The sequence below is a fragment of the Phocoena phocoena genome, chromosome 1 (genome assembly GCF_963924675.1).
Source record: "Phocoena phocoena chromosome 1, mPhoPho1.1, whole genome shotgun sequence".
NCBI classification, from domain to species: Eukaryota; Metazoa; Chordata; class Mammalia; order Artiodactyla; family Phocoenidae; genus Phocoena; species Phocoena phocoena.
The window spans coordinates 112,305,342-112,331,629 of record NC_089219.1 but is presented as its reverse complement, the minus strand read 5'-3'; the positions used below and the strand labels follow the sequence as shown (position 1 = coordinate 112,331,629).

Below are 26,288 nucleotides of genomic sequence, written 5' to 3'. Positions count from 1 at the left end.
ACATGAGGCCAACTGGAAGGAGCAGGCGGCCAGGGTGCCATCTGGGTAGCCACAGAGTATCACTGGGGAGCAAGCAAAGCAGGTAGGGGAGGGCAGGTAAGACAACTTAACCAGCAGAGCTTTGGGGAGGGATGTCTGCTTTTCAGATGTCACCCCTAGAGTTCTGGGCATGCACGCCCTTGTGCAGACAGCTATGAAAGGCTAAAGCCACCCTCCTCTAGTTGCTGGTAGAGGATTCAAGCTGGGGCTGGACGGCCCACCAACGATGTGCTTACCGGGATCTGCTCGGGCCAGGCTCAGGTGGGCCATGAAGGTTGCTGCCTGCACCTCCCTCCTGGCTTTGCGCATTTGCTTCCCACCTGGCTACCCCACCCCTGTGCTGCATCTTTTTAATCTGTCTACTTACCACCTACAGACCAGTCTTCCCAGTGGGCCATGTCATCTTGTCATTCATCTGCTCAAGAACCAAGAATCATTTCCAAGGCCTCTTAAGAACAGATCCAAACCCCTTATCCTGGAATTCAAGGCCTTCCAAAATCAGACCCTTGGTCTCCATAGCTACCTCATCACTTGCTGCTGGAGCCCAGGTGCCCTCCTGTTGCTAAAACTTCCATCTCCCTGATGCTGAAGGAGTAGCGAAAAGGGCATGGGCTTTGCTTTGGTTACTTCCTGTGTGTTTTCAGGCAAGTCACTCAATGCCTCTGTGCTTCCAGTTGCTTACCTGCAAAAACACTTGACAGGATGTTGTGAGAATCTGAGCGTTTGTACACAGAGTGCTAGGTAGCCACAGGGTAGATTGCATCGTGCGGCTCCTGCTAATACAGTGTGAGTCAATAAACGGGATCCGTCAGAGTGCCCTTGGTGTTCCCCACTTACGTGCCCTCCATCTCCTTTCTGATGAGCAGACTTCTGCCTCCTTTTACGCTCATCTCCAGATGCACCTGTTTCTGCAACCTTGCCAGCACACCTGACCTGGGGTGGGGGGCAAGGGTAAGAAAAGCAACATTTGTCAATTGCCCACTGGGCGCCAGACCCTGTTGGTGGGGGTGTGGGGCTCAGGGAGAGCACTGATGGTAGCAGCTAATACTTTCTGGGGGCCTCCTTGTACCAGACCCCATCCCAAGCACGTCATGTAAGCCTTGCTGGTAACTCAGTTCTGTAGATTAAGGTTCCTAAATGGCTTTCTGCTCTAGCCAACCAGGATGGTTTGGTCTCCCTGGCCCCATCTCACCTTTCCCATCCAGTGGCCTCCAAGAGCCTGATGGGAAGAGTTTATCAAGGAGTGATATCCCTGTCATTCAGGTTCATCCTGTTAGAGAACATTCTGAGAAAGGACCCACCTTCATCTGCCCTGCCACCCCAGGTGCAGCCAGGCCCATCTGCTGCACTCGGGTTGGGCCCTGGCTTTTCATAAGAGCATTTCCTCTGCCTGGAACTCCCTTCCCCCAGCCGGCCGGGAAAACTCAAGCCTCTGACTAATCCTCCTGCATTTGAGTCGAGGTCATTGCCCTTTCCCTCCCGTCCTCCAGGTGCCTCGTCCACTCACTTACTGATGCTTTCACAAATGTCTGCATCCTTGATGGACCCTTGCCCTGGGCTGAGAACCCTAAGGCAGGGGCTGTATCCTGTTCATCTTTCTATCTCAGTGCCTGGCACAGAGCCTGGCCCACAGCGGGCCTTGGTGTTTGGGGATGAAGGGAGGGAGGAAAAGGATGGGGTGGAATGGGTATCCGGCAGAGGGAATGGTGGTGATACATTTCCAGCTGCTTACTCCCAGGGTAGGACAGCCACGAGCCTCCATCCAGCTCAGAAGAGGAGGCCATGGCTCCATGGAGACTCCAGAGCCTCCCCCTGGAAACAGCTCCAAGAGAGCCCCGGCTACCGCAGCCTCCCTCCAGACACCTGGGAGGTGCCAGTCTTTGGGCTCCATCAGCCTTCTTAGGGGAAATTGCTAAATGCGTTTGGTGATTTTTTTTGACATTTTCCTTGTTCAGGAGCTTGTGATTTCAGATTAATCACATCCACATACATTTAGACTGTCAGCTTGGAAGGGAAAATCTAAATTTTGTTACTGCATGATTTCATCCAAAGGTATTTTACTGAAAGGACGTCTGTGATACGGTGCAAATCATGACGAAACATTTTACCGCTGGGACCAAGCTCGTGGTGGGGGGTTGGGGGGATGGACGGAGAACTGTAGGCAGGACCTGGGTGGGCAGAGCTGCGGCAGCTTCAGTCTCCTGAAGAGATCCGTGTGCCACCATCGCTGCTGTCTCCATCTCAGCAAAATGTCACATTTCCTCCTTTGTCCAGGTTTGCCCAGAGCCTTTACTCCCGGGAATGGCAGTTCCACTAACTAACTCCTGTCTTCCCCCCCGGCAGGTACCATGACCAGCAGGACGTAACTAGTAACTTTCTGGGTGCCATGTGGCTCATCTCTATCACATTCCTTTCCATTGGTTATGGGGATATGGTGCCCCACACATACTGTGGGAAAGGTGTCTGTCTTCTCACGGGCATTATGGTGAGTACCTGCCTCGGCCAGTTACCCTTCCCCACCCAGTGAATGCTGCTAGGAGCAGCGCCTTTATGGTGGGTGCAGGGGGCCCTCCTCATCCGGGCATGGGGCCAGCTGCTAGTTAACAGGCCAGCGTGTATGTCCCTGCACGTAGAAAGACGGATGTGAAATCTGCGTGGCTTCTCACTGTTTCATTTCCTTGTCTAAGATAGGACCATGTCCCGGTTCCTGACAGCTAGTGGCCTCTTCCTAGCCCCCCAGAAATGGGCCGAGAGAAGCTGGCCGTGGGTCTTACCCTCTGCTCCCATCCACCAGCCCCGGTGAGCATCAGGGCTTGCAGTTCATTGTCCTCTTTCCTGTCGCCTGGGCCCCGCAGACCTTGGTACCACATCTGATAGAGTATAGCTAGAACTCACTGAGCCGGCCATGAGACACCCGTGTCCTAGACTGGGTTGGCCACTGGTTCGGTCTTGGTTTGATGACATGGCCCTGGGCCAACTCTTGGCCTCTGCGTCCAAATGTTGAGGTGCCAGTTTCCGAGTGCCAGTTCTCTCCCAGAGTTGGCACCCGGCTAGCCTGTGACTGCATCCCCCATCTCTCCCCAGGTGTCCAGCAGCTGTGCTGCCTCCTTTCAAGGTGTATATTCCTCCCGCCCATCACCCTGCCATCCCCCACCCCTGCACACACTCGTGCCCATCACATGGCCACACAGTACGGAGTTTGGGAGAGATGTGGGTAGGGAGTTTGACCCCAGAGTCTGAGTCCCTGTTGCTCGCTGCAGCGCTGGGCCCCTCCTGCTCACCAGCCCCACAGCCGCAGGCCTCTGACCCCATGACCTCACTGTGGACTCCAGGCAGGGCACTTAGCCTGCTGGACCTCAGCATGCTCGAGTACAAAGTGCGGATGGGAGGCCTGCTCTGCCCTCCTCCCTGGCTGGTGATGGGGATAAACTGCAATGCTTTATGTTAACACACTCCGTCAGCAACAAGGAGCTGCGCCGCCTTCAGTGCTGGCGAGCCCTCGGCGTCCCTGCCGCCACTACTCCTTCACTGGCCGGGGGTGAGGGCTCTTCTCCTTGCTGTGCTTTCTGGCCAGGACAGGCAGCCCTGCTCTTTGACCTCCTTCCCAGAACCCCAGAGTCCAGAATAAACACACCGGGTCCTCCTTTCAGAAGAGGAAGCCGAGGGTCAGAGAAGGAGCGGGCAGCTAAGCCTGGGTGTCGTGGGGGTGAGGGTGGACAGGAGGCCTGTAACTTGGTCCTAGGTCGCCGCGGCTGGTTACAGCAGCCCTCCCCAGGGAGCCCTCTCTGCACCCCCCATCATCAAAATCCTTCCAGGGCTCCCTCAGATTTCAGTCACCACCACCACTTCTCCAGGAGGACACAAAAGACCCTCCTGAAAGGGAAGTGACTCCTTTCTGCAGTGGGAAGGGGGTTAAGCCCTCACCAGCCTGGTGGCCTCCTGGGACTGATCTCGGTGACAAGGCAGCTCAGAGCAGCAGAGGCTATAGGGTCAGAGGCCTGGGGCCGTGGGGCTGGTGAGCAGGAGGGGTCCAGCGCTGCCATGTCACGACTGGACACCGTCCTCTCCCCTTTCGACTGAAATCCAGAGCCGATGCATATTAGCAGGTCCTGGGCCGCAGTTAATGAGAAGAGGCTTAGCGCCGGGGTTGGGATAAATCACGGGTAAGTGTAAGGCCTCAGAACAAATACCTCCCATCGGTTAGTAGGAGTCTATCTGGCACAGCTCCAGCTGTCACCAGGAAACCAAGGAATGATTCTTCCTTCCAGAAGGGAATGAAATGCCACCCGAAGGCCAAAGCTTTCCTGTCTCAGAGCCGCTCGTGGGGCGCAAGCTTTGTGCCTCGGCACCAGCTCTCAGCCAGGCCCGCACGGAGCCGGGCTGCCAATAGGTGGATGGCCCTGTGTGGAGCCTCCGTTATTTTTAAATGCCAGCCATTCGCCCTCTCAGCACGGAGCTGTGCCCCATCCAAGAAGCGGCCCCATAGCCACCATTTCCCTGGTTCCCTCACTCCTGCATCTCCGGGCTTCTGCTCTGGCACGGCTGGGGGGTGGTGGTGGGCAGGACCCCTGGGCCCCTCCCTGCCTTCAACTGGGGTGTGGTCTTCAGCACCGCTGGGGCTGTAGCAGCTCCTTGGAAAGGAGTGTTTGTTTCTTGTGGAGAGAGGTGTGATCAAAGTGGAAAGAACAAACAAGTGAGGAGGAACCGACACCCACCCCCCATATTAAAAATACAGCACATGCCTTTTATCTTCTACTTTTGCACAAACCCTGCTGCGTAAATATACACCTATCTATGACAGGGACAGGGAGCTCCCCTCCTCTCATTGTCAGTGTGTTTACCCAAATTAAAATCAGCTGCCTCCTTCTGGGGTCTGACAGTGAGGAACCCTGGTGGCATTTTTACTAACAAATGTGACTTTTCCAGCTGAGTCACTCCTTTCCAGGGTTTCGCATGGCTGAGAATCCCTTCCTCCCCTCTCCCAGCCTCCCGACACTTTGTACATCTCCTGATTATTATTGCAAGTGCCTTTACTAAAGGTAGGGCTTCCTGTTTGGTTACCATGGACACCATGCAGGCCAAGGCAAGGCCTGCTTGGGAAGGGAAAGGAAGAATTTGTGTGTGCGGGCTGTAAATAGTCTTAATCATTGTTTTCTCTTGGCAATCCCAGTAATGGTGTAATTATCAACCATTAAGCAGGGTATATAATTGTCTGAACAACTTGACGTTGTTGTCACAGACCTGGTGTGTTTGAGAGATTTCACCCACAAAAGCAGGTATCTCAAAGTGCATCATCTTTCCATAAAGAATTTTATGATGACAGTTACAAGGTAGAGAGAAAGCTGGCAATATTTAGTATCCAGAATGGGCCTTTGAAGGCTTTTTGGTTCTGCAGGCATCTGGAAGACTTTTGGGGCCCCCAAGACTCCTTGGTAGGAATCCCATTTCAATACAGCCAGTTTCTGAAGCTGGACTCACTCTGTGGACCCTTCATGAGTTAGGGACAAATAGACAAAAGCTTCCAGGATATCTGTGGGGGTCACTGAGCTTTTCCCCGAGGCTTCATGAGAGAGACTTCTTTGAACTGCAAAAGGAAAGGGATGATGAAGTAAAAGGTAGCACGAATTGAGTCATTTGGGGAGGAGGGAGAAAGAGGGCTCAGTAAGACATCTGCTTAATGTCAGTTTTAGAGGATGAGCTTCTCCCTGAAACACCTTGGTTTCAAACCAGTTGATGTTATTTTAGTTGTTACATGGTATCTGTTGCAGAAACAGAATCCAACTGTAAATCCTCCAGGCTTCCCTCCTCCATTTGTCACTTTCATTTATGTTTTATTTTATTTTATTTTTTGCTTCTTTAGTTAAGTACACCTCATACTTTTCCCCTTGGGATACTTGTTTTTTGAGACTCTTAAGGTTTTCCAGCTGGAAAATGTCTCTTGGAAACAAGGAGTAGGAGGACCAGAGTGGAGGAGACTGGGTCTCTGATTTGGGTCCAGATCTATGGATGAGTTAGGCATGCTGACCGCAGGCCAGCTGCTCCTCTCTCTGTTCACTCCTGTACTCTGCTCACCACGTACCTTGGCAAGTACGACCTCATTAGAGGTGAACCCTCTCCCCTCCCACAGCCCTCCCATGGAAATAGTGTTGGACAGAGAAGACCCAGGGAATTCAGCTGGTGTCAAGAAGGATTCAGGACTTGGCACCTCTGAAGGCAAAAGTCTGAGTCATGGATTTGCTCCACAGTCTGACCCCATGGAAGTCATCCCAGCAGCTGCTTACCCTCTTCTGTCCCACTCCGATCTCTCCTCACGTGGCCCCCCTATCCACCAACCATTTTTGAGATTCCACACGAGGACAGCTAGGACAGCAGGAGCTCTCACACACCCAGATCAGCCAAGCCCTTGGCAATTTGTCTCTTAAAACCAACCCGCATCCCTGCCATATCACATAAGCATTCCCAAACTGCTAACAGGGCCCTGTCAGGCTGATAAACTCATCTAAGTAAAAAGGCCCAAAAGGAACACAGGTGATCATTATACCACATGAAAGGTGAATACAGCAGGAGGGAGGGGGAATCCCATAGTGCTTCCTTTATTTCCTCTAAAGAGCCAAAGTTGACCATTAACTTCTGACTCAAGTCCTTCCTGCCTTCCACTCAATTCCCATCAGCCCATCCTTTTTTCCTATCCGTCTGCTTCTTCCTTTCCACTTCCCCTGTCTGTCCCATGCTGTTGAGGAGGCAGCACAACTTGTTCCCTGTCTCAGTCTCTGCTCCAGCTCTATATCTCTCTGCATCTCCCCTCTCCCCTTCCCTTCCCTTCCCTTCCCTCCCCTCCCCTCCCCCACTCCTCTCTCTCTCTCTCTCTCTCACACACACACACACACACACACACACACACACACACACACTCTGGAGAGGATCAGTTTGTATTTCAGCACCCTGAACACCACTTTCTGAAGGTTGCTGATGTCTGACCCCATCTTTACAAGGTTGCCTCTTAATGGGAATGACCAGATTAGGCTTCATTATTGGCTACTTCCCTAATTCAGCCAGATGATGGATTTTCTAAAAGAAAAGTTGAAAGTATCCACTGCTATCTATTCAAGTTAGAATTAAGGGCTAAGAACCAAGCATCCTTCAGAGAAATATCCACAGGAGAGCCTTGACATCTTTAAGTTGAAAGAAACTGGGAAATGTCATCTAGCCCAGCCTCCTGCCTCCATGCAGAAATGAATCTTAATCATATAAGATAGATGGTTCCTTAGTTAGAACACTCTAGCTTCTCATTAGAACCCTTCTGCATTCAGCAGCCTAGGTTGTGAGCCATAGCAAGAACCATGGAGCAATCCATCTAGACCCTGGAACTTCGGGATTGTGGATGGTTGATTGTTTTAATGAAACCTCCAAAGTGGCGTGGTGAGCAGGGAGACTCCTTCAGGCTAATTCTGCCCCCAGCTTTCAGGAGTGATTTAAGCAGAGTTTCCCTGGACTCAGGGAAATGAGGAAGCCTGGAGCCTGGGAAGAACCCTCTCCATCTGATGTTCCATTTTTAACACAGCGATATATCCCTTTTTTGGGCGTTCAGCCCAAAGTTCTTTTGTAGCTCCATACAAAAGAGAGGGATTATATACTCGGTCTGCTTGAGGGGAAATGGAGCACACATCTTCCCTCTAGAACAGCTTCTTTTTAAGCTATTTTTTGCTTTTAGAGGCCTGGCTCAATTGATGGCACCTGCAGACCAGGCTGTCCAACGGCCCATACATATCCTTTGAAAACTGGGCACAGAGTCTCCTGCAAGCCACAGATGCCAAGAAAACAGGGCCGTCCCTGAACAAGAAAGGAAAATGAGGTCAGAAAAGGAAAGTTCACACAGGCTCCTTTCTTTTCAGTTTGTTGTGCTAGAAATGGGTGGCTGACCAAGTGTACCTAGAAACATGACATTGTTTTCATGGGAACCCTTGTAAAAAGCTAGGGGAAAGCGTTGCCAACTTCACCCGTGCCAAAACCTTGCACCGACCAACCTTTGGCAACCTGTGGCAAAGGAAAGAGATTATGAAGGAGAGAGTAGGGGATTGATCTACCATGTGCGTTCCGCCCAACTCTGGTACGGATTATAGTACCTTTGAAAACAGTCTTTAAGGTTTCCTATGCATTCCGTTAAACTGGGTGAGCTCCAGATGTTATTGGTGGATTCCTTCAATCCTAGGACCTCAATTGCTAAACTGAGCTCTGTGGCAACTAAAATTCCTGTTTGGCGTCTAGAGGATCAGACTGCTGACTTTTCTGAGCTCACTGTCGCTTTCCATGAGTGGAGGTCAGGATGGTGCAGGGCCCCACGTGCAGAAAGAGGGTGATGGTCACCGAGGGGCGTGTGCTCTCTTCCAAGAACCAGGCAAGGGCGGGGCTGTCGTCTGCTGCCTGCAGGAGAAGCAGGGCAGGGGCAGTTCTGTCTCGATTCCCACCCCACCCCCCACCAGGTCAAGATGCACAGCAAAGAGGACTTCAAAGTCCTTTGGAAGAATGTTGGGATGAGCCCATTTCTGCTCATTTCTCAGACAGTCAAGCATGCACCCAGAGGATTAGGAGAGAGAAAGTGAGTCCTGAGGAAGCGGCCTCTTTTACTCACTCTCCCTGGGCTTCCCTGGAGTGGACCTTCCAGGGCAGAATAAGAATTCTGCTCTGGAGAATACCGAGCGCCTTCTGCGGGTTCCCTTAAAATCCTGATTTGAGGCAGGTGTGTTGTTATCGTCTTTGAAATCTCTGAAAGATGGTGAATTCATGAGCCTCCTGGTGAAAGCAAGAAAGAGCTGAATTTCTTGTGCGGAGGCACAGGCTAGACCTCCAGTGAAAAGACCCAGCTGGGAGCAAGCTCAGTCACTGGGTGCACAGACTCATGCCAACCAGTGTAGCCCTGAGAAGCAGTCTTGGCGGGGTGATGCTTTGCCTCTTCGTTAGATTATTTTCAGGAAAACTCTCCACCACCAACAGGTGATCCATCCATACTGCGCGGCTTTCTTTCCTCCTGGCCCCCTGCTCTGGAGCTGGCAGTGGGGCTGGGTTATGCATGAGGGAGGGGGAGCGTGTGTGGATTTTCTGTCTTCCCTGCACACCCTGGCAGGTGACCAAGTGATTGTTCGGTGTTTTAAATTCCCCTGAGCCTCAGCCCCATCCAGTATCCTGCTCCATGAAGAAGTGGCCAGCTTTATGAAGGCTCAGTCTCCCAGAGGTCAGCTCTGCAGCTAAGCCAAGAGCACCGCAGACCCCTTCATGGGTGCGGGAATCAGGGCCCTGATGGGTTTTGTGGCTTGGCCTTGTCCAGCCAGAATTCAAGTCCCCACTCCACTCCTGGAGACCCCATCGTGGGCCCGGGGCATGTGGAGTCTTCCGCCTGAGCCCTGCCTCTTAATGATGTGCTCTCTCCTCTGGTCCTTTTGCTGTCCCCTCACAGGGTGCGGGCTGTACTGCCCTGGTGGTGGCCGTGGTGGCCCGAAAGCTGGAACTCACCAAAGCAGAGAAGCACGTTCACAACTTCATGATGGACACTCAGCTCACCAAACGGGTAAAACGCCACTGTCCACGTCTTAACGGGGGACTTAAGACCAGCATGGGAGCCAGTCAGAAAGTAGCCACAGTGGGTTAGGGCCACACCTTTCAGTGGAGGGTTGAGGGAGCCCCAGACACATGCGAACAGCCAGTGCAAAATGGGCACAATGTCCCAACGCTGAAGGCTCCTGTCTTCTCTTAAATCACTGTGCATGGTTCAGGTAACCAAATAATTTTCCTGATAATTAAATCTATAGCATACAATGATGTAACCCGGCCCCCTTGCCTAATGGTACAGAGTAAATCACCCAGCATGAGGTGTTTTTGCTTATGCTTAAATGTTTTCATGATTCTTCTTAGGAAGGGCAGTAGAAAGTCTTAAAAACGACATTGGGAATGTATCTAAATCCAACCCTTTAAAAAAAATCATGACAGACAATCACTCCTAAATAACGTTCATCAAAATGTCATCACCCAATTTCCCCCCTTTTGGGTTTTCCAAATAATGTTTCTCCCTTGTAACGTCATTGAAGTGGGTAAGGAGGGCGAAAAACTGAATATAAGCGGGAATGGGGAGATCATTTAGCTGCTAAAAGTCTGACACCCCACTGAATTGTCAGAGGAGAAAAGGCCCATTTAGAAGAGACAGAAACGAGCCTTCCAGGATAACAGCAGGCCAAATGAGCATGGCAGAAGCTGTTTATTTAATGACAGCTTTTATGGAAAATTCTTTAGAGCTGCAGGCTGAACGAAGGTCAGTAGTATGATTTCCTGCAAAACTCTCCTCTTTCCTAAATGAGAGCGAAGCAAGACCCTGTGCTGGGGTCTTGGCCGCTCTAACAAGTTTCTCATTTAGGATTAAAGTGGGTTAGGAGACCCACGAGCAACGAGATTTTGATTGGGGTTTTTGAAAGCTGGAGAAAATATTCAGTGATGGATGTTGCAGCACAGTAAAAATGTGTTCTAAATAGAGACAAAGGCAGGAAGGGAGAACAAAAAGAGAGGGAGAGTGACAAAGGGTGAGTGTGCTCACTCAGAGGGAGGCGTGGGGGAATGGGAAGTTGCCAAGGCCTCTCCAGTTTCTCAGCAGAATTATTTATGGTGTTTGATTGTTTGGTCTTTGATTACATGTACTGGATTCTTTAAAGAGCCTCCACAGATGTTAAAAAGAAGGGGTACAGGCAAATAGTCTAATGTCGCTGCCGTACAGATGGTTGTGTATGGTACATCCTGGCGCTGAGGTGTCCGTGGTACAAGCGAAAACGTGATTTGTATCATCAAGATGGCAGGATTGAGGGCCATACCCGTGGGTAGGCCAGCCGGGCTCCACCCAGAGCCCTGTAACCTAGCTGCTTTCCTTCAACCCCCTAGTAAGCGTGCAGAAGTCATGCTAAGTATTGAGCAAATTACCAAAGTTGCCTCTATTCTCCTGGAACAATTCGGTGCAGGAGTCAGGGGCGAGGGAGTCTAGCCTCCAGAACCTTCTCAGGAGCTGTTTCTTAGAGCAGAGACGTTAACAGCCCCTCTGTTTATTCTGTTTGCTTTTTGAAACCAAGGATATACTGTGTATATCATGTTATTCCTTTGTCCTCTCCGTTTTTCACTCTGTGAATCAGACATTAGAGGAAAATAAAGCCGAGGAAAGCCAACTCCCTCACGTGACAGGAAAATAAACAATTTTTCTGCAATATAATTGTACAAGGAGATGACATTGTGGTTGCTAATTTCAAGCTTTCAAGAATAATTCTCTAAAATCCTGCTCAAGTCCGCTTACTTTTTGAAAAGTGGGACTGAAAATCAAATCAACAAATATTTGTTGCCCATCTATGAGTACAAGGCATCTTTCTATCGAATAACATCTCACTTTTCTGAGAACACTTAAATCTGTTGAAATGTCCCTTTAATATCTAATATCTTTTCCCAAAGAAACAAACAACACGAAAGGAGTGGCTCTTACAGAGAGAGGATTCTCAAAGCTGGCAAGACTCTTTTACCTAACCTTGATTGAAAGGAAACTGGCTGTGAGCTTGGCCTGCTCTGGCTTCAGCTCCCCTTGACCTGGTCTCGGAGAAGCCCACCTTTCTTCCCCTGGCAACGCCTCATCCAACCTCTGTCCTCTCCAAGCGGCCCACTGTGTCCAGCAGGAGTGGCTCATGGGTCAAACAGAACTCACAGTGAATTCTCAGTGAATTCACAGAGAAAGATCCGATCTTTGGAGGAGCTGATTGGGACATAATTGCAAACCTCTCAAGAGAGGACAATTAATAGATTTAACAGAGAAAAGCCATCTCTTACAATACATGCAATCTTAATTCTTCAAAGCTCTAAGCAAAAAAAACAAAAAAAAGGAATTGTAACCTATTAATCATAAAAATACTTAGATTGTTCTAGTCTTTATTTACTCTGCCTGTCTTGCTGTAAAGGCTTCAGCCCAGACTTTACCACTAGAGTCACACTGTTTTTATTCATTTATTTGCCAGGGAGGTGGGGGCAGGTGCGGCGATGGCACAGGGTCGGAACTCAGTTTCTGGTTTTCCTGATTCCCGTGGCTTTTCTTCTCTCATTTGTATAACTTGTCAACCCTGGTGGCAACGTCATTTCTGTATTTAATGCAATCAGATCTTCCCACACTGACTTTGCAGTATTACTGCCATTGTTAATCTAGAATTATAATTTATTGCTAACCTCTGGGCTACTAGGTAATATATATGTAAATGACACACAGAGAGACTATAAAAAAGATACTAGATCCCCACCTTTTCTCCCACTCAATGCTACACATCCCCCTGTCGCTGTTTTAGGTAACGAAACACATCCATCACAGCTGGATGGCACTCCCTGTGTTCTGGGGACACCAAGATGAGTAAGAGATGGTACCTGCCCTCATACTTACTGCCTGTCCTCAAAGAGCACCTCCCCTTTCTAAAGAGCAAGGTAGCTGCCCATGGACACACTTGACTTCAGAGGCACCGCGGACAGGAGATGTTCTGTTTGCCATGCCTCCTCTCCACATCAAACCTGCAGACACCTCTGCGGTGTGTGCCACTGGCTGAGGATTTTATCTCCTTATCCTTGCCACGATGGGTTCCTGCCTCAAATACTTCCTCCAAGTATAGTTTCCCCATGAAATCAATGAATAAGACCAAAACCAAACCCATATCTTCCCTACACTAGTGCCTTCTCCTGCCTTCCCTGTTAATGACATCACCGTTCTTCCAGTCTCCAGGCCTGAAAGCTTAGCAGCATCTCTGACTCCTCTCTGCCCTGGTCCCCACAGGGGTCCGAGCAGCTTTGGAGTCTGATTCCACCTGGCCACACCAGCCTCTCCAGGTCCTCTGCCCACTATACTCAAAGCCACCATCTCAGTCTTGTACCATCTCAGTTGCTTGCTACCTTCTCATCTCACCTGGTCCTCCCTTACCCAAGCCATCCTGTACTTTGCTTCCTTGTGACTCTCCTTAGACTCTGAGACTTAGCTTTGAACATATAACCAACCTGCTCAAAAACCTTTACTAACCCCCCCAGAACCTACTGATCCACTGATAAAGAAGACTTTTCTTTATTTTTTTAAACAGGGGATAATTTTTAAATTTTTTATTTATTTATTTTTTGAATGCATTGGGTCTTCGTTGCTGCACACGGGCTTTCTCTAGTTGCGGCGAGCGGGAGCTACTCTTTGTTGCGGTGTGTGGGCTTCTCATTGCAGTGGCTTCTCTGGTAGCGGGCTCTAGGTGCTCGGGCTTCAGCAGTTGTGACACATGGGCTCAGTAGTTGTGGCTTGCGGGCTCTAGAGCACAGGCTCAGTAGTTGCAGCCCCCCGGGATTAGTTGCTCTGCGGCACGTGGGATCTTCCCGGGCCAGGGCTCGAACCTGTGTTCCCTGCATTGGCAGGCGGATTCTTAACCATTGCACCACCAGGGAAGTCCCGAAAACTTTTCTTTAATTATAAGCATGTGTCAAAGTTTTATCACAATCCTGCTGGGGGAAAAAAATGTGTTTTTTTTTTTTCCAGCAGCCTAATTCAAATGTTTACTCATAGTAGGGGCCTTTTATAGGAAAAGACAATGGTAGTCATTGTTGTACAGGGAACAGAAAGCCTGGCTAAAGGACACAGACTCCTGACTGACAACTGGTAGGGCCCATGAGTAGATTCCCAGAACAGGTCTTAGTCTTTTAAACATTTATCAGATAATCAATTGGGCAGTTATCAGGAATGCTAATTCTCCCCAGAAGGGGATTATAAATTATATCACCCACTAAAGTTCTGTCCCAGACAGACTGGGTACAGTTTTTCTCTAACAATAGTCATAGGAACATTGAGCTTTTGAGCTGGAAGCGTTCTTAGGGATGAGCCTCTCAGGCCCAGAGATGGGCAAGTGTGGGCCCCCAGCCATATGCAGTGAGCTGGGTCCCAGCCAGGGCTGCCATTTGTTCTCAGGCTGGCAGGCAGCTCTCCAGCCATAACCCAATGGGTTTCCCAGAACAGCCAGTTCCTTGGAACTCTGAATGGTGGTTAGGGTCCCCGGTCTGCTGGAAAGAAAAGCCAGTTTACCTCCAAACTAGCTGAGCGTCACATTAATAGCTTTATGGAATTAGCCATGGTTCATTACTGTGCTGCTGTGGGGAAAGACTACAAACTCCAACTTGGAACCACAGAAGTACATCCCTCCACGCTCCCTGTCCCAGTGTCCTGCCAGCCACAGGGGTGGAGCCCCCGTTTCTAAGTGTTGGGTGAGGGCTTCTGGGTAAGGCGGGCAGAGAAGCCTGAGAAGGGAGTGTGGAATAGGATGGGGGAGGAAGAAGAGAGGGTATGAGGGGGGAGATGAAAGAGATGGCAGTGGCAGGAAGCCAGCAGGAAGTGTGTGTGGGTGAGCGTGAGGGAAGTGAGGGGTTGGCAGATGGAGAAGAGGGGACCACCCCCCCCCCCCCCGGTCATAAAGGACACCTTCAGTCAGGTGTCTGAAGACGGCCCTGACCTGAGGGTTCTCAGATTATGATTTTATCATCCCTTTAGATTTATTCATCTAAATTCAACCCCTGGAACTTCTTGAAATTGTCTAAGTTACACCCACTTGCCAGGGCTGATCGGCCCTCCTCTCCAACTTCCCTCTCCCTGGGAGGGAGTCCTGGCAGCATGGAGGGCATGCTATTTCTTTCCCAGGGGCCCCAACAGTAGGGCTCCTGGAATTTCTCTCCCAGGGCTCCCTGTAGCTGTAGGGAGCACGGGGGCAGGTGAAGAAGGGTACCCCTTGTCTGCCACATGTTCCTCCTGCACCAGCCTCCACGAAGTCTGGAGAGGCAGATTACCCTGGCAGAGAGGCAGCCAGAGCAAGTCATTGACATGGATAATACGGCCAAGAGCTCAAGGAACAGACATATGTGTCCTGTTTTATGTTTTCTTTCGCTGGAGGTGGGGGAAGAAGCTGACATTCGTTGGGGGAAGGAACATCAGTAAAACTACTGTGTACTGAGGTGCGGTGCAGCCAGGCTCTGTGCTAAGTGTTTCATTGAATCAACACCACAATCCCATTTCACAGATTGGGACCGTACTGTGCTGTAGTTTTCTCTGAATCACTTATTACCTGACACTATATTACACAGGGTGTGCTGTCCCCATAGGATTAGAATCTCCTTGAGGGCAGAAATATTATTGGTTGGTGCATCCCAGTATTCTTACTTCCTAAACAGTATCTGCCCCATTGTAAGGGCTCAGTAAATGTTTTGGGAAGGAATGAATATGAAAATTGAGTCCCAGAGAGGTTCCGCAACGGTCCAAGGCAGAGATGATCATTCATCCCCTTGTGAGGTTTTTCTGAGGGCTAGTGGAACAATGTAAACAGAAAGTGTTTAGCATGGAGCCTGGCACATAGTAAGCACTCCGTGAATGTTAGCTGTCAGTATTGTATGCAAGATCTTAGTTGGATGACTTTCTTGCCCGGGCTCATGAATCTTAGAGCCCTCCCCGAAGGACATAGGTCACGGAGCCAATTCTCTGGCCACCGTCAGAGTGAAATCATACAATTCTTGGGAGAGAATGAATGGGCCCAAAGAAAACAATTAGCTCGTATGCTTATGGGTTTGGGCGACGAAACAGCCAGTCCTCCGTGCACAAACGGCCCTCTTCTAACCGTCCCTGAGCCCGTCAGATCATGGCCAACCTGACCCAGTCCTTCCCAGTTCCCTGACCCACCCACTCCCACTCTCACCCTCAAGAGCATCTTTTGGCCCTGGTGCCCCGCCCACTAGGAGAGGTCAGTGGGTACCCAACTCCCCATCAGGGAGTGGTGCTTGGAAGCCCTATGGAAGCTCAGTGAATCCCAGGAGGAGCACACAGCCTCAACTGCCTCCCACCCCGGCGATGCTCAAAGCAATCAGCCAGGTGACTTGGAGGGAGAACCTGGTCACAACAGCGTCACTGTCGACGTGGGAAAGCACGAGGCAGTTAAAAGCCTGTTTCTTTTTCTCTTGCGTATATTGATCTGCTTAGCTTTGTGCCAGGTCGTTTGCTGGTAATTAATTCAGAGTCAGCACCAAGGCTTGCATTTAACATCGCTTTCCTGAATACGCAGGGGCCTCCCGTTCAAACCCATAAAGAGGCCGTGACTGCTTCGCTCAGCTACCCAGGCTTTATTGTGATTTTAGTACCTTATATTTGGGCTAAAGTTAAGTGCAGGGCCTGGACTCCCTGTTCTGTCATATTGCTAAGTGAGGGCCATGATGATTAAAAACAAATCTAATGTCCTTTCCAGTTCCTTGATCCTGGAAAACAGGAAATAATTTTGTTTGTGTAGAGATGACATCTAGTCAGTCAGGTCTTTCTTCAGACCACATGAAAACCGTATGCTCTTTTTGGACCTGGCTCTTGTTTTGACTTTGCTGTTCGCTAGCTGTGGGATTCTGGCCCTCACATTCTATCTCTGAAGCTGTCATTTCCTCATATTTTCAATGGGGGGTTGGGCCAGATGATGATAACTAACTAATATCTTTTTTTTTTTTTTTTTTTTGCGTTATGCGGGCCTCTCACTGTTGTGGCCTCTCCCGTTGTGGAGCACAGGCTCCGGACGTGCAGACTCAGTGGCCATGGCTCACAGGCCCAGCCGCTCGGCGGCATGTGGGATCTTCCCGGACTGGGGCACGAACCCGTGTCCCCTGCATTGGCAGGCAGACTCTCAACCACTGCGCCACCAGGGAAACCCCTAACTAGTATCTTTATGGTACTTTATAGTTTCTATAACACTTAAATCCACATTGACTCAGTTTGCCGTTTATAACTTTACGGTCTTGGTCTCGGTCTCAGTTTCTTCATCTGTAAAATGGGGATAACATTAGTACCTTCCTGAGAGGGTTGTTGTGAAGATTAAATGAGTTTACACATACGTAAAGTGGCACCTGGTAGGTGTCCGCTCTTAGCCTCAGCAGCATCAGCACCATGGTTATTGCCTCATTTGGGCCTCAGAACAACCCTTAAGGTAAGGATTTATTTTCCCCTTCTTAGAGATAGTTAAGCACTTGCTCCTAAACTGGCAGAGGAAGGATTCACCTGCAGCCTCTCCAATTTCAAATGTTTGTTCCACACCAACACAGAGACCGTTGTCAAAGGCTCATCAGTGCTGACACTCCACGGCTCTGTCAGTGTTCCAAAGACAAGACCCGTGTAACCGGGGCTCTGCCGATCATCAGACATGCTGGGCAGGTTTTTCCCTCCTGTTTCTTCTGTGAGGCTTTCCTTGGAGGCTAAGCACCTAGGGAAACTGAAAAACCCACCTGTTAAGTCGCCCTCTCCCCACAGAAGGGCAGCAGGAGTAGGCACTCCACAGAGAGAAAGCCTTCCCTTCTATGCTGCCCCTTTTGCCAGGAGGCTGATGTCCACTCCAGCCCCTGGACAGGACCCCGGTGACCACACCCTCCTCTACCTCCCGCCTCCTCACCTGGACACTTACCATTTCCAGCTTCTCATCACCACCTGCTTCCTTTCAGGCAAGGAAGTACCAAAGGTGGACAATTAAGTCATTTAAAACCATCTTCACGGTAGATTTTTACTGAACAAAAAGGCAGTATTTATGTCACTTAGACATTTCTGAGAAGACCTAGCTGTTCTTTTAGAATATCACTCCAGCGCCAATGAAAAATATAATCCAGCCTTAGTAATAAATTTTTAAAACATACACACAGAAGTTATCAGCCTGCAAAACAATGTTTCCCAGGCCTTCCCACACGTCTCAGTATTTTAACAACGTCCCATCTGTTGATGTCAGTCTGAAGAAGCAGGCCTGTACTCTCCAATTTTATTAAAATGCTTTCTGGCTAGTAACCTGATTTCTACTAGGCTGGCCTACTTACTTCCAGGCCCTGGGCCTGTGGGCCTGTGCCAGTTTGCATGGCTGACAGAAATGGGAACAGTTAATCAAAAATCTGTTTAGCTTGTGCTTAATAAGAAATGTTTCCTCTTGCTCTTGTTACTAATTGCTGAAGATGTCTGTGTTTGGATTAAAACTTTGTCCCCTGCCATCTGGATGCCATTGATATGTCTCAGCTCTGTCGTGAGCCAGGTGAGATCAGTGGTTTCCATGTCAACAGATGACAGCGTCATATGTTGAAATGTGTGATTGCAGTGCAGTGAAAGAGCCAGGCTTGGGAAAGAGGCAGCTCTGGTTTCACACCAAAATATCTTCACTGATTTTCAGACACTGCTTGGAAATGATTTCAGTTTTATGCCAATTACATTTACATGTAAAATTGCAGTGTAAATGTTTTTTGCCATTTGGGAAAGGAAACAATGGACTTGTTAATACCTAGAGTTCTATTCGGTGGGAAAGACATTTCCTCAAAGAGGCCTTGTAAAATCTCCAGCTGAAGTGAAAGAAGTCAGACAGAGAAAGACAAATACTGTATATCACTTATATGTGGAATCTAAAAAATACAACAAGCTAGTGAATATAACCAAAAAGAAGTAGACTCACAGGTAAAGAGAACAAATTAGTGGTTACCAGTGGGGAGCAGGGAGGGACAACATAGGGGTTGGGGGAGTGGGAGAAACAAACCACTGGGTGTAAGATAGGCTCAAGGATGTATAGGACAACACGGGGAATATAGCCAATATTTTGTAATAACTGTAAATGGAAAGTAAACTTTAAAAATGGTATACAGATTTTAAATAATTTTTAAATAAAACAATAAAATCTCTAGCTGATAGGAAATCTGTTTACTCTGTGAATCCAAGAAATGTACCACGTACACTAAATAGAAATCCCACGTCGCGCATGGAACTCTGCATCCAAGGGCAGCAATGGTACATACTTATCTATTCAAAGTGTGCCCCAGGCCTCCAGGTCTTGGTAATGTAGCCTATCTAAATATAGCATCAGTAACAACAGCGGATAGGCAGTCCTGAAATAATTAAGAAAGAGACAGGAACCACCCCTCAACTTCGGGCTCCAGTCTACTGTGTCCAATACAGGATTAATAAGAGATGAATTTTAATAATCCTTTCTAAGAGTTCATGATTTCATTACGGAAAAAGATCGTTGCAGAATCATTTCCTTATAAGGTAGACTATATCGACAGACATAACAAAACATGTTATGTGAACCTAGGGAAATTTACCTGATAGCAGTCTGTTTTATTTACTTTTCCTTAGATCAAGAATGCTGCAGCCAATGTCCTTCGGGAAACGTGGCTAATCTATAAACACACAAAGCTGCTAAAGAAGATTGACCACGCCAAAGTCAGGAAACACCAGAGGAAGTTCCTCCAAGCAATCCACCAGTGAGTAGGCCGGGGCAGCTCAGCCACCAGAGGACCAGATTAGAAGTAGTGGGTTCCCCAGAGCTCCATCAGTATCTTCTCATATACTTAGAGGAGCAGGAGAAATCCATTCTTTTCCACTCAACAACCACTGGGGGCGGTGAACTGGACGCAGATCAGTCTGTTTATTCACTTATTGCACCTGCCACTGCCAGACATTGGACAGACTGCTATGGAAGGTAAAAATTAGGTAGGAGCCTCAGGGGGCTCTCATAGTCTACACACACACACACAAACACACACACACACACACACACACACACCCCACGTTACAACGGGAAGCAGAACAAATTGTGGTCAGTGCTTTCTGTAAGCTAAGTATTTAAAAAGTATAGTGGATTTTTTAAAGTAGAGGGTGAAAACATTTATTCTGACCTGGAGGCTTGGGGAAACGCCAAAAGGCTGAGAGTAGGGCACTTAAGGTGGAAGGCACAGCCTAGATAAAGGAATAGAAGCCGAGAAATGATCTGAGAGTGGTGAAGAAACTGTAATGACTGAAGGTAGGCACACGTGGAGGCAAGAGTTTGCTTTCTTGGGGACCTGCCAAGCCCTTGATTCTGGTCAGTTGTCACCCATGTTTGAGGTCCTGGGCTGGGTTCCAAAACCAGATGAATTGATGTGGGTGTGGAATCTGCCCGTGGGGCTGAGCCCAGCGCTTGAAGAGCATGGCTGTTACGACTCTTTCCCGCAGACTGAGGAGCGTCAAGATGGAGCAGAGGAAGCTGAGTGACCAAGCCAACACCCTGGTGGACCTTTCCAAGGTGAGTGGCAAAATCCGAAGACCCCGTAAAGGGTTCTCAGATGCTGGCATTTCAGTTTCTCAGGTGTGGCTGTGAAGGCCTGGCCTTGGCCAAACTGGACAGTGCAGGACCAGGAAAGCAAAGACTGCTTCCTCCTTTGTTAAAAAATCATCTGGGTTCGAGGTCTTGACACTTGTAATCTACTAGTGCGTGTTGTTGACTTTTAAAACCTGGCATGTGTTTCTTAAATTCAGTCACTCAGGTCAGCCTTTGCTGGGATTTCATTAGCTGGCCTACTACATCTCTTCGGGGTGTTGCTCGATTAGCTGTACACTGAGCTTGCACCGGGCGAAGCACACTGACGAGACCAAACAGTGATAATGGCGATGCTACTGCCTGGGTCACGCCTAGGAGGATCCTTCCGGTTTGCCGTTATAATTGCAAACTCATTTTCTTGCATCCTGCAGTCCTTACAACTCAGCTTTTCTGGCCCCAAATTGGTGGTGGTGAGCGGTGCATTTCTTTATTTCTCATGAAGATGCCAAAAACAAGAGCCCTCCTTTGAGAGCCCTACTGTCATTCTGCGTTTCTGGCCCTGAGCTGCTGTAAATACTGTAAAGGAACTCTCTCCTTTTGCCAATCTCTGGAGCGAAGGAATCGGAGGCTGCACCGCTGGCAGAGCTGAGTGTAGGTGCCAGTGAAGGAAGGGCCTCCCCTCCTCAGCCCCTCCTCCTCATTGCCTCTTTTTTTTTTTTTTTAATTTGTTTTTTATTTTTGGCTGCATTGGGTCTTCGTTGCTGAGTGCAGGCTTTCTCTAGTTGAGGCGAGCGGGGGCTACTCTTCATTGCGGTGCGTGGGCTTCTCGTTGCAGTGGCTTCTCTTGTTGCGGAGCACGGGCTCTAGGTGCGTGGGCTCAGTAGTTGTGGCACACGGGCTTAGTTCCGTGGCATGTGGGATCTTCCTGGATCAGGGCTCGAACCCATGTCCCCTGCACTGGCAGGCAGATTCTTAACCAGTGTGCCACCAGGGAAGCCCCCTCATTGCCTCTTGATAGAAATTGTACATCAAATGTATAGCCCAGGGCCAGGCTGGCAGAACATTCCAGCAGATGTCGATTATCATCATGGAACACATTCCCTGGGTAAGCAAGAGAAACTCCCTCAGGCCAATTAATCCCCCTTTGAAAAGATGGTGCAATCAGAGACATTGCCAGTTCTTGGGCCACGTTCAGGCGCCTTGTTCAATGAAGGGATCAGGCCAAAAAAGGACCTCCTAAGCTTGGGAGGACTTCAATCAGGGAATGTGCGGCTGGCACAGGCGGGGAGAAGCCCACAGGCTGTGTGCTTTGGAGGGGGCGCTGTGGTGGAGTGCAGGGCTCCTGAGAGCCAGGAGGAGGCAAGGATGTGAATGGAATGCCCAAGTGCAGAAGGGAGCCCCCCATGGTCTTGGGTGCACTGCTTAAAACTCTTGGGTTCCAGTATCAGAAACCCATTGGAAGTAGGTTTTAAAATGTAGGTGTTTATTATAAGGATACAAGGAAGTCTCATTCGAGGCAGAACCTCAAGGCAGGCATGTGGTCAGACTTCAGGAAGGAACTACCTAGAAGTGCCCCTCACCCTGGAAGGTATTCGCTCACCCTCTCTTCTCTCTCCTGTTCAAGTGCCTGCTTCAATTCTCTCTCTCTCCCTCCCCTGCATCTCCTGACAACTTTCTATGCCCCCTGTCTCCATGGCAGACCATGGCAGGCCCCTATCCAGGGAGTACGTGTTCTAGTTCTAGCCACAGGCAAAGACCGATTGGCTGTCTTCCTATTGGTCTTAATTCTAAATTCTCAGAAGGGATGAGATGACTGGCTAGTTTGGGTCACGTGTCCACCCTTGGGCCAATCAGCTGAGGCCAGCAGGGGGGTCGGGTAGGGCAAACATGGCTGGGGACCCACACTGGGAGGTGCAGGAATGGCCCAACAAGCCCCAAGATATTTCTTTTACAGGTAGCCATGTTTCTGCCTCCCCTCTCACCTGGCGGGACAGGCTGTGGCTGGTGTTCTCCTGGGAATAGCGGGCACACTGGACTTTCAAGCCTGCGTTTCTTCAGTGCCAGCCACTGCCTCTCACAGAGACAGGGCCCCGTGCAGAGCAGACTGGGTGAAGCAAAAAACTCAGTGAACTGGAAAGAGGCTCATGTGAATTGGGTGGGGGAACGAAACCATCAATAACCTGGGAGCAAGTTACCTGGAAAGAAAAGGTGTGGAGGAGAGGGTGAAGGGAAAGCGTCTGCAGGGCTACTGGGAGTGGTGTGGGACCTGCAGGGAGGGTGAACTCTGACATCCATCCAGTGTTTCATCTTTCCTCCCAGGAGACTCAGCCAAGGTCCTGGCAGCAGCCTAGCGTCTTTCACACTGGTCCACGTTCCCCCTGGTATCCTGTCACCAAAAGCAACAGAACACGGGAGACAATAATAACACGGTGTTCTCTCCCTTTTCTTTCTGTGCTTCGTCCTCCCAGCTCACCACCTTCCACCCCTGTCCTTTGGTCCTTTCTAGATTAAGAAAAGGGCGTGTGGCCTCCACATAACACTTGCTGTATTGAAGAGCTCACCCGTAGGGCGGCAGAGATGGGGTGGGGGAACGCTGGGATGCTTTATATGCTAGCTTCAGTGTCTTCCATTGAAGTGTAAAAATCATTCCTCACATCTGAGGCTCAACTGATCAAATAAGATGGTATCTGTGAAAATGTTTTGTGAACTATAACGGTTTTGCATGTGGTAGTTCTGATTAGGAATATAGATGAGGAAACCAAGGTCCAAAGAGACCATCCCAAGGTCGGGCTGTTGGAGAGCTGCAGCGCTGGGGCTGAGACCCAGGGGCCCGGATTCAGTCCAGAGCTCGTTAGGGTGCCCCTGCGGTCAAATAGATTTGCGGTGTTGTACATTCTGGGAAGAACATGCACCCTGAAGAGGTTCTGTGAATGTTAATTAATGAAGGAAGCACTCTTGCTTCTAAAGTCAGGCTCTCCTCTGAGGCGGCCACGGAAGAGTCCTGCCCTTTGCAAAGCAGAGCTGCCTCACTCCACCTCTGTGACGGCTCCCTCTGGGGCTGCAGCCAATTTCCTGATGGGAAGGTATCACTACATTTTCAATCCCCCTTCTCCCATCTCCTTTCTGGCTTCTCATTTTTTGCCACCTTCCTTTACTTTTTTTTTTTCATTCACCTCATTCCCTACTACCTTGGCCCCCGCGGGCACCAATGGTTTCTGCATCTTCCTGGAGTAACTTGAAATTTCAGGTAAAATAGGACAGGGTGTCACTGGCAGATGGCCAGAAGCCCCTAGAGCCACAGTGCCTGCAGGTGGGGTTTGGGAGGGTGCAAAGCAACCGCCAACCTGGCCCACAGGAACACCCGATAGCATGAAGTCTCCCAAGAGCCTTGCTCCCAAGTCTGATGTCCTTTGTTAGTTTGCAGGGAGACATGTGACTGTCACCTAGATAAGGGCTCTACGGACCAACCCGGGAAGCCAAATTATAACCAGAAAGTTGCCTGGTAAGAGGATAGTCAGAACCATGGTGGTACGGTTGGAACAAAAGTGGTTTCATTTCAATTAAATGAATTGAATTTGAGGGATAGGTAGATGTAGGGTGGGCAGGACTTTGTACTGGTGAGATATGGGGCCTGAGGGAGAGGATGATGCCCGGGTTTCAGGTGGGGACAGCCTGAATGAATGGCCTCTCATGGAGCCAGGGAACAAAGAGCAGATGTAGGACCGAAAATGGCGCACTTGGCACAAGCTGCCTTTGTTTAGTGCTGCTCTGACCTGGTTTTATAACTTAACTCTCAGAAGACAAGTTTATTTTATTACATTAAAGTTTTATTTTATTGGCAGTTCCCTGGAGGTACCCCATTTTTGCTCCCCTGGTCTCACGACCTTGTTCAATGTTCATTCACAAAAGCTTACGGAACACCTGCTCTCCAGAGGCAGGCCCTGGGCTGGGCCCCCTCGGGAGTCTTCTCTCCTTTCCTTCAGCCACTCAGGTCTCGGTGGGAAATGCTGAGAAACTCTCTAGGTATATGGAAATAATTTGTGGCGCAAAAGGTCTTTTCCCATCAGTTAAACTCCTACATTGGCCAAAGGATGGGAGGGACGGTGATTTTCCCCTGTGCCAGCAATTTATTCATTCATTAGTTCTACCAACATCTTTTAGTGCCGACCATGTGTGACAGACCCCCTTGCTAGGCATGTTTATGTACACTTGTCCATCAAAAAATGTTAGTTGAGCATCCCCTAGGTGCCAGATGCTGTTTTAAGCCCTTGGGACACATCCGTGGACACAACAGGCGAAGGTCCCCACCCTGGAGCTTTCCTTCTAGTGGGAGAAAACAGACAATAATAAGCAGAAGAAACAGCAAATTAGCTAGTTTATTAGAAGGTGGCATGAAGAAAAGAGAAGAGTTGAGCAGGGTTAGCGGGATCAGGGGTAGGGGTGGGACCAAGGTGCCATATTAACAAGGGCACGGGGGGAGATGATTTTTAAGGGGAGACTGAGAGGAGGCGAGGCTGTCGGCCATGGGATGTGTGGGGAGTGAGCAGTGGTGACAGGGTGGGTCCCTGGGACACTGGGAGATGGCACCGAGAGCAGGAGGTTTACTGGGGACACCATCAGGACAGCACCTGTTGGGGAGCGAGGGAAGCAGGATGGGGCAGAGGGAGAGTCTGAACTGTGATACGATTGACAAAGGCCTCGACCAACCCACGGGAGTTCCGGAGGTGGACTGGCCCTTCAAGGGTGTCCCAAATTGAGGCAATGTCCCTCCTCATTGACCAGGTAGGAGAGGGGCTGTAACCTCAGCGAGGCAGCTCCCTTTCACTACAGCCCAGTCCTGAGTGAGTTACGTTGTACATTCTGCCTGCTGTGTTGAACGTTGGGGCGGCGGGGGGGAGCAACAGCTCTATAACTATGTGTTGTTATTATTAACTCCTATTTCATAAGGCAACCAAGCAGAGAGGTTAAGGGGCATGAGGGAAGGCACATTATTAGTGAGTGGCAGACGTGTACTTGAACCCTGGCCTACCAATGATAAGTCTATTGCGTTGTCCGCTCCCCACCACAGAGCCGTCTCTTTCATCAGTAGGTGCCATTGCCCTATGAGCTGAGAGCTTGGACGACGTAAGAACATGAGGACACTTCAGGGACTTGTTCTATTTAAGAAGAAAGTGCTACCTTTCCAGTCTGTATATTTTCGAATCTATTTTTATAAGTAATATACATTATTTTTGTAATCAAACAACAACACACACACACACACGTAAAACCCACTGTGCCATTTGAGCCTCCAAGTCTTCAAGAAAGTAAACTGTTTCTCTGTCCTTGGGCAGATCCGACACGGCCGGTGTGGAAGTTGATCCCTGGAGGAGTTGTATTTCAAGTGTAATCTGGAGGAGTATTTCATTTTTCCCATCGCAGATTCCTCTGCAATGACCTGTCGTCTCCCTGTCTCTCCAAACAGATGCAGAACGTCATGTATGACTTAATCACAGAACTCAATGATCGGAGCGAAGATCTGGAGAAACAAATCGGCAGTCTGGAGTCGAAGCTGGAGCACCTCACCGCCAGCGTCAATTCCCTGCCCCTGCTCATCGCGGACACCCTGCGCCAGCAGCAGCGGCAGTTCCTGTCTGCCCTCACGGAGGCCCGGGGCGTCAGCGTGGCAGTGGGCAGCACCCACACCCCACTCTCCGACAGCCCAATCGGGGTCAGCTCCACCTCCTTCCCAACCCCGTACACGAGTTCAAGCAGTTGCTAAATAAAACTCCCCACTTCAGAAGCATTACCCATAGGTCTTAAGATGCAAATCAACTCTCTCCTGGTCGCTTTGCCATCAAGGAACATGCAGACCAGGGAACGTAAAGAAGAGAGACCGAGCTAATTAACTAACTCATGTTCATTCAGCGTGCTTGGTTTGATATGCCTTGAAACCAGAAATCTGATCTCTGTTTAGGTGCCTCTACTCGGGAGCAGCAAGAGGAGATGACAGGAAGCGACGCCTCTGGTAGGGCCCTTGCGGCACAGTTGGTGGAGAACAGACACCCACGTTCAATCTCAGGTCTTCACGTGGTGGGGGGTGGGAGCTCAGATGCACTGAAGTAGCCCGCAGTGAAGCCAGCC

At 49.6% G+C, this 26,288-nt stretch overlaps 1 protein-coding gene across 2 annotated transcripts in view; it reads left to right on the top strand.

The window, feature by feature from the left end:
* KCNN3 (potassium calcium-activated channel subfamily N member 3) overlaps window positions 1-25,953 on the top strand; it is a 173,057-nt gene extending 147,104 nt beyond the window's left edge. For both annotated transcript variants that reach the window (XM_065872302.1, XM_065872292.1), the window contains 5 exons: window positions 2,383-2,524; window positions 9,491-9,601; window positions 19,223-19,350; window positions 20,081-20,150; window positions 25,630-25,953. In XM_065872302.1, coding sequence (XP_065728374.1) covers window positions 2,383-2,524; window positions 9,491-9,601; window positions 19,223-19,350; window positions 20,081-20,150; window positions 25,630-25,926 — 748 coding nt within the window. In that variant the 3' untranslated portion in view covers window positions 25,927-25,953. The remainder of the gene's footprint in view (window positions 1-2,382; window positions 2,525-9,490; window positions 9,602-19,222; window positions 19,351-20,080; window positions 20,151-25,629) is intronic.
* The last annotated feature ends 335 nt before the right edge of the window (window positions 25,954-26,288 follow it).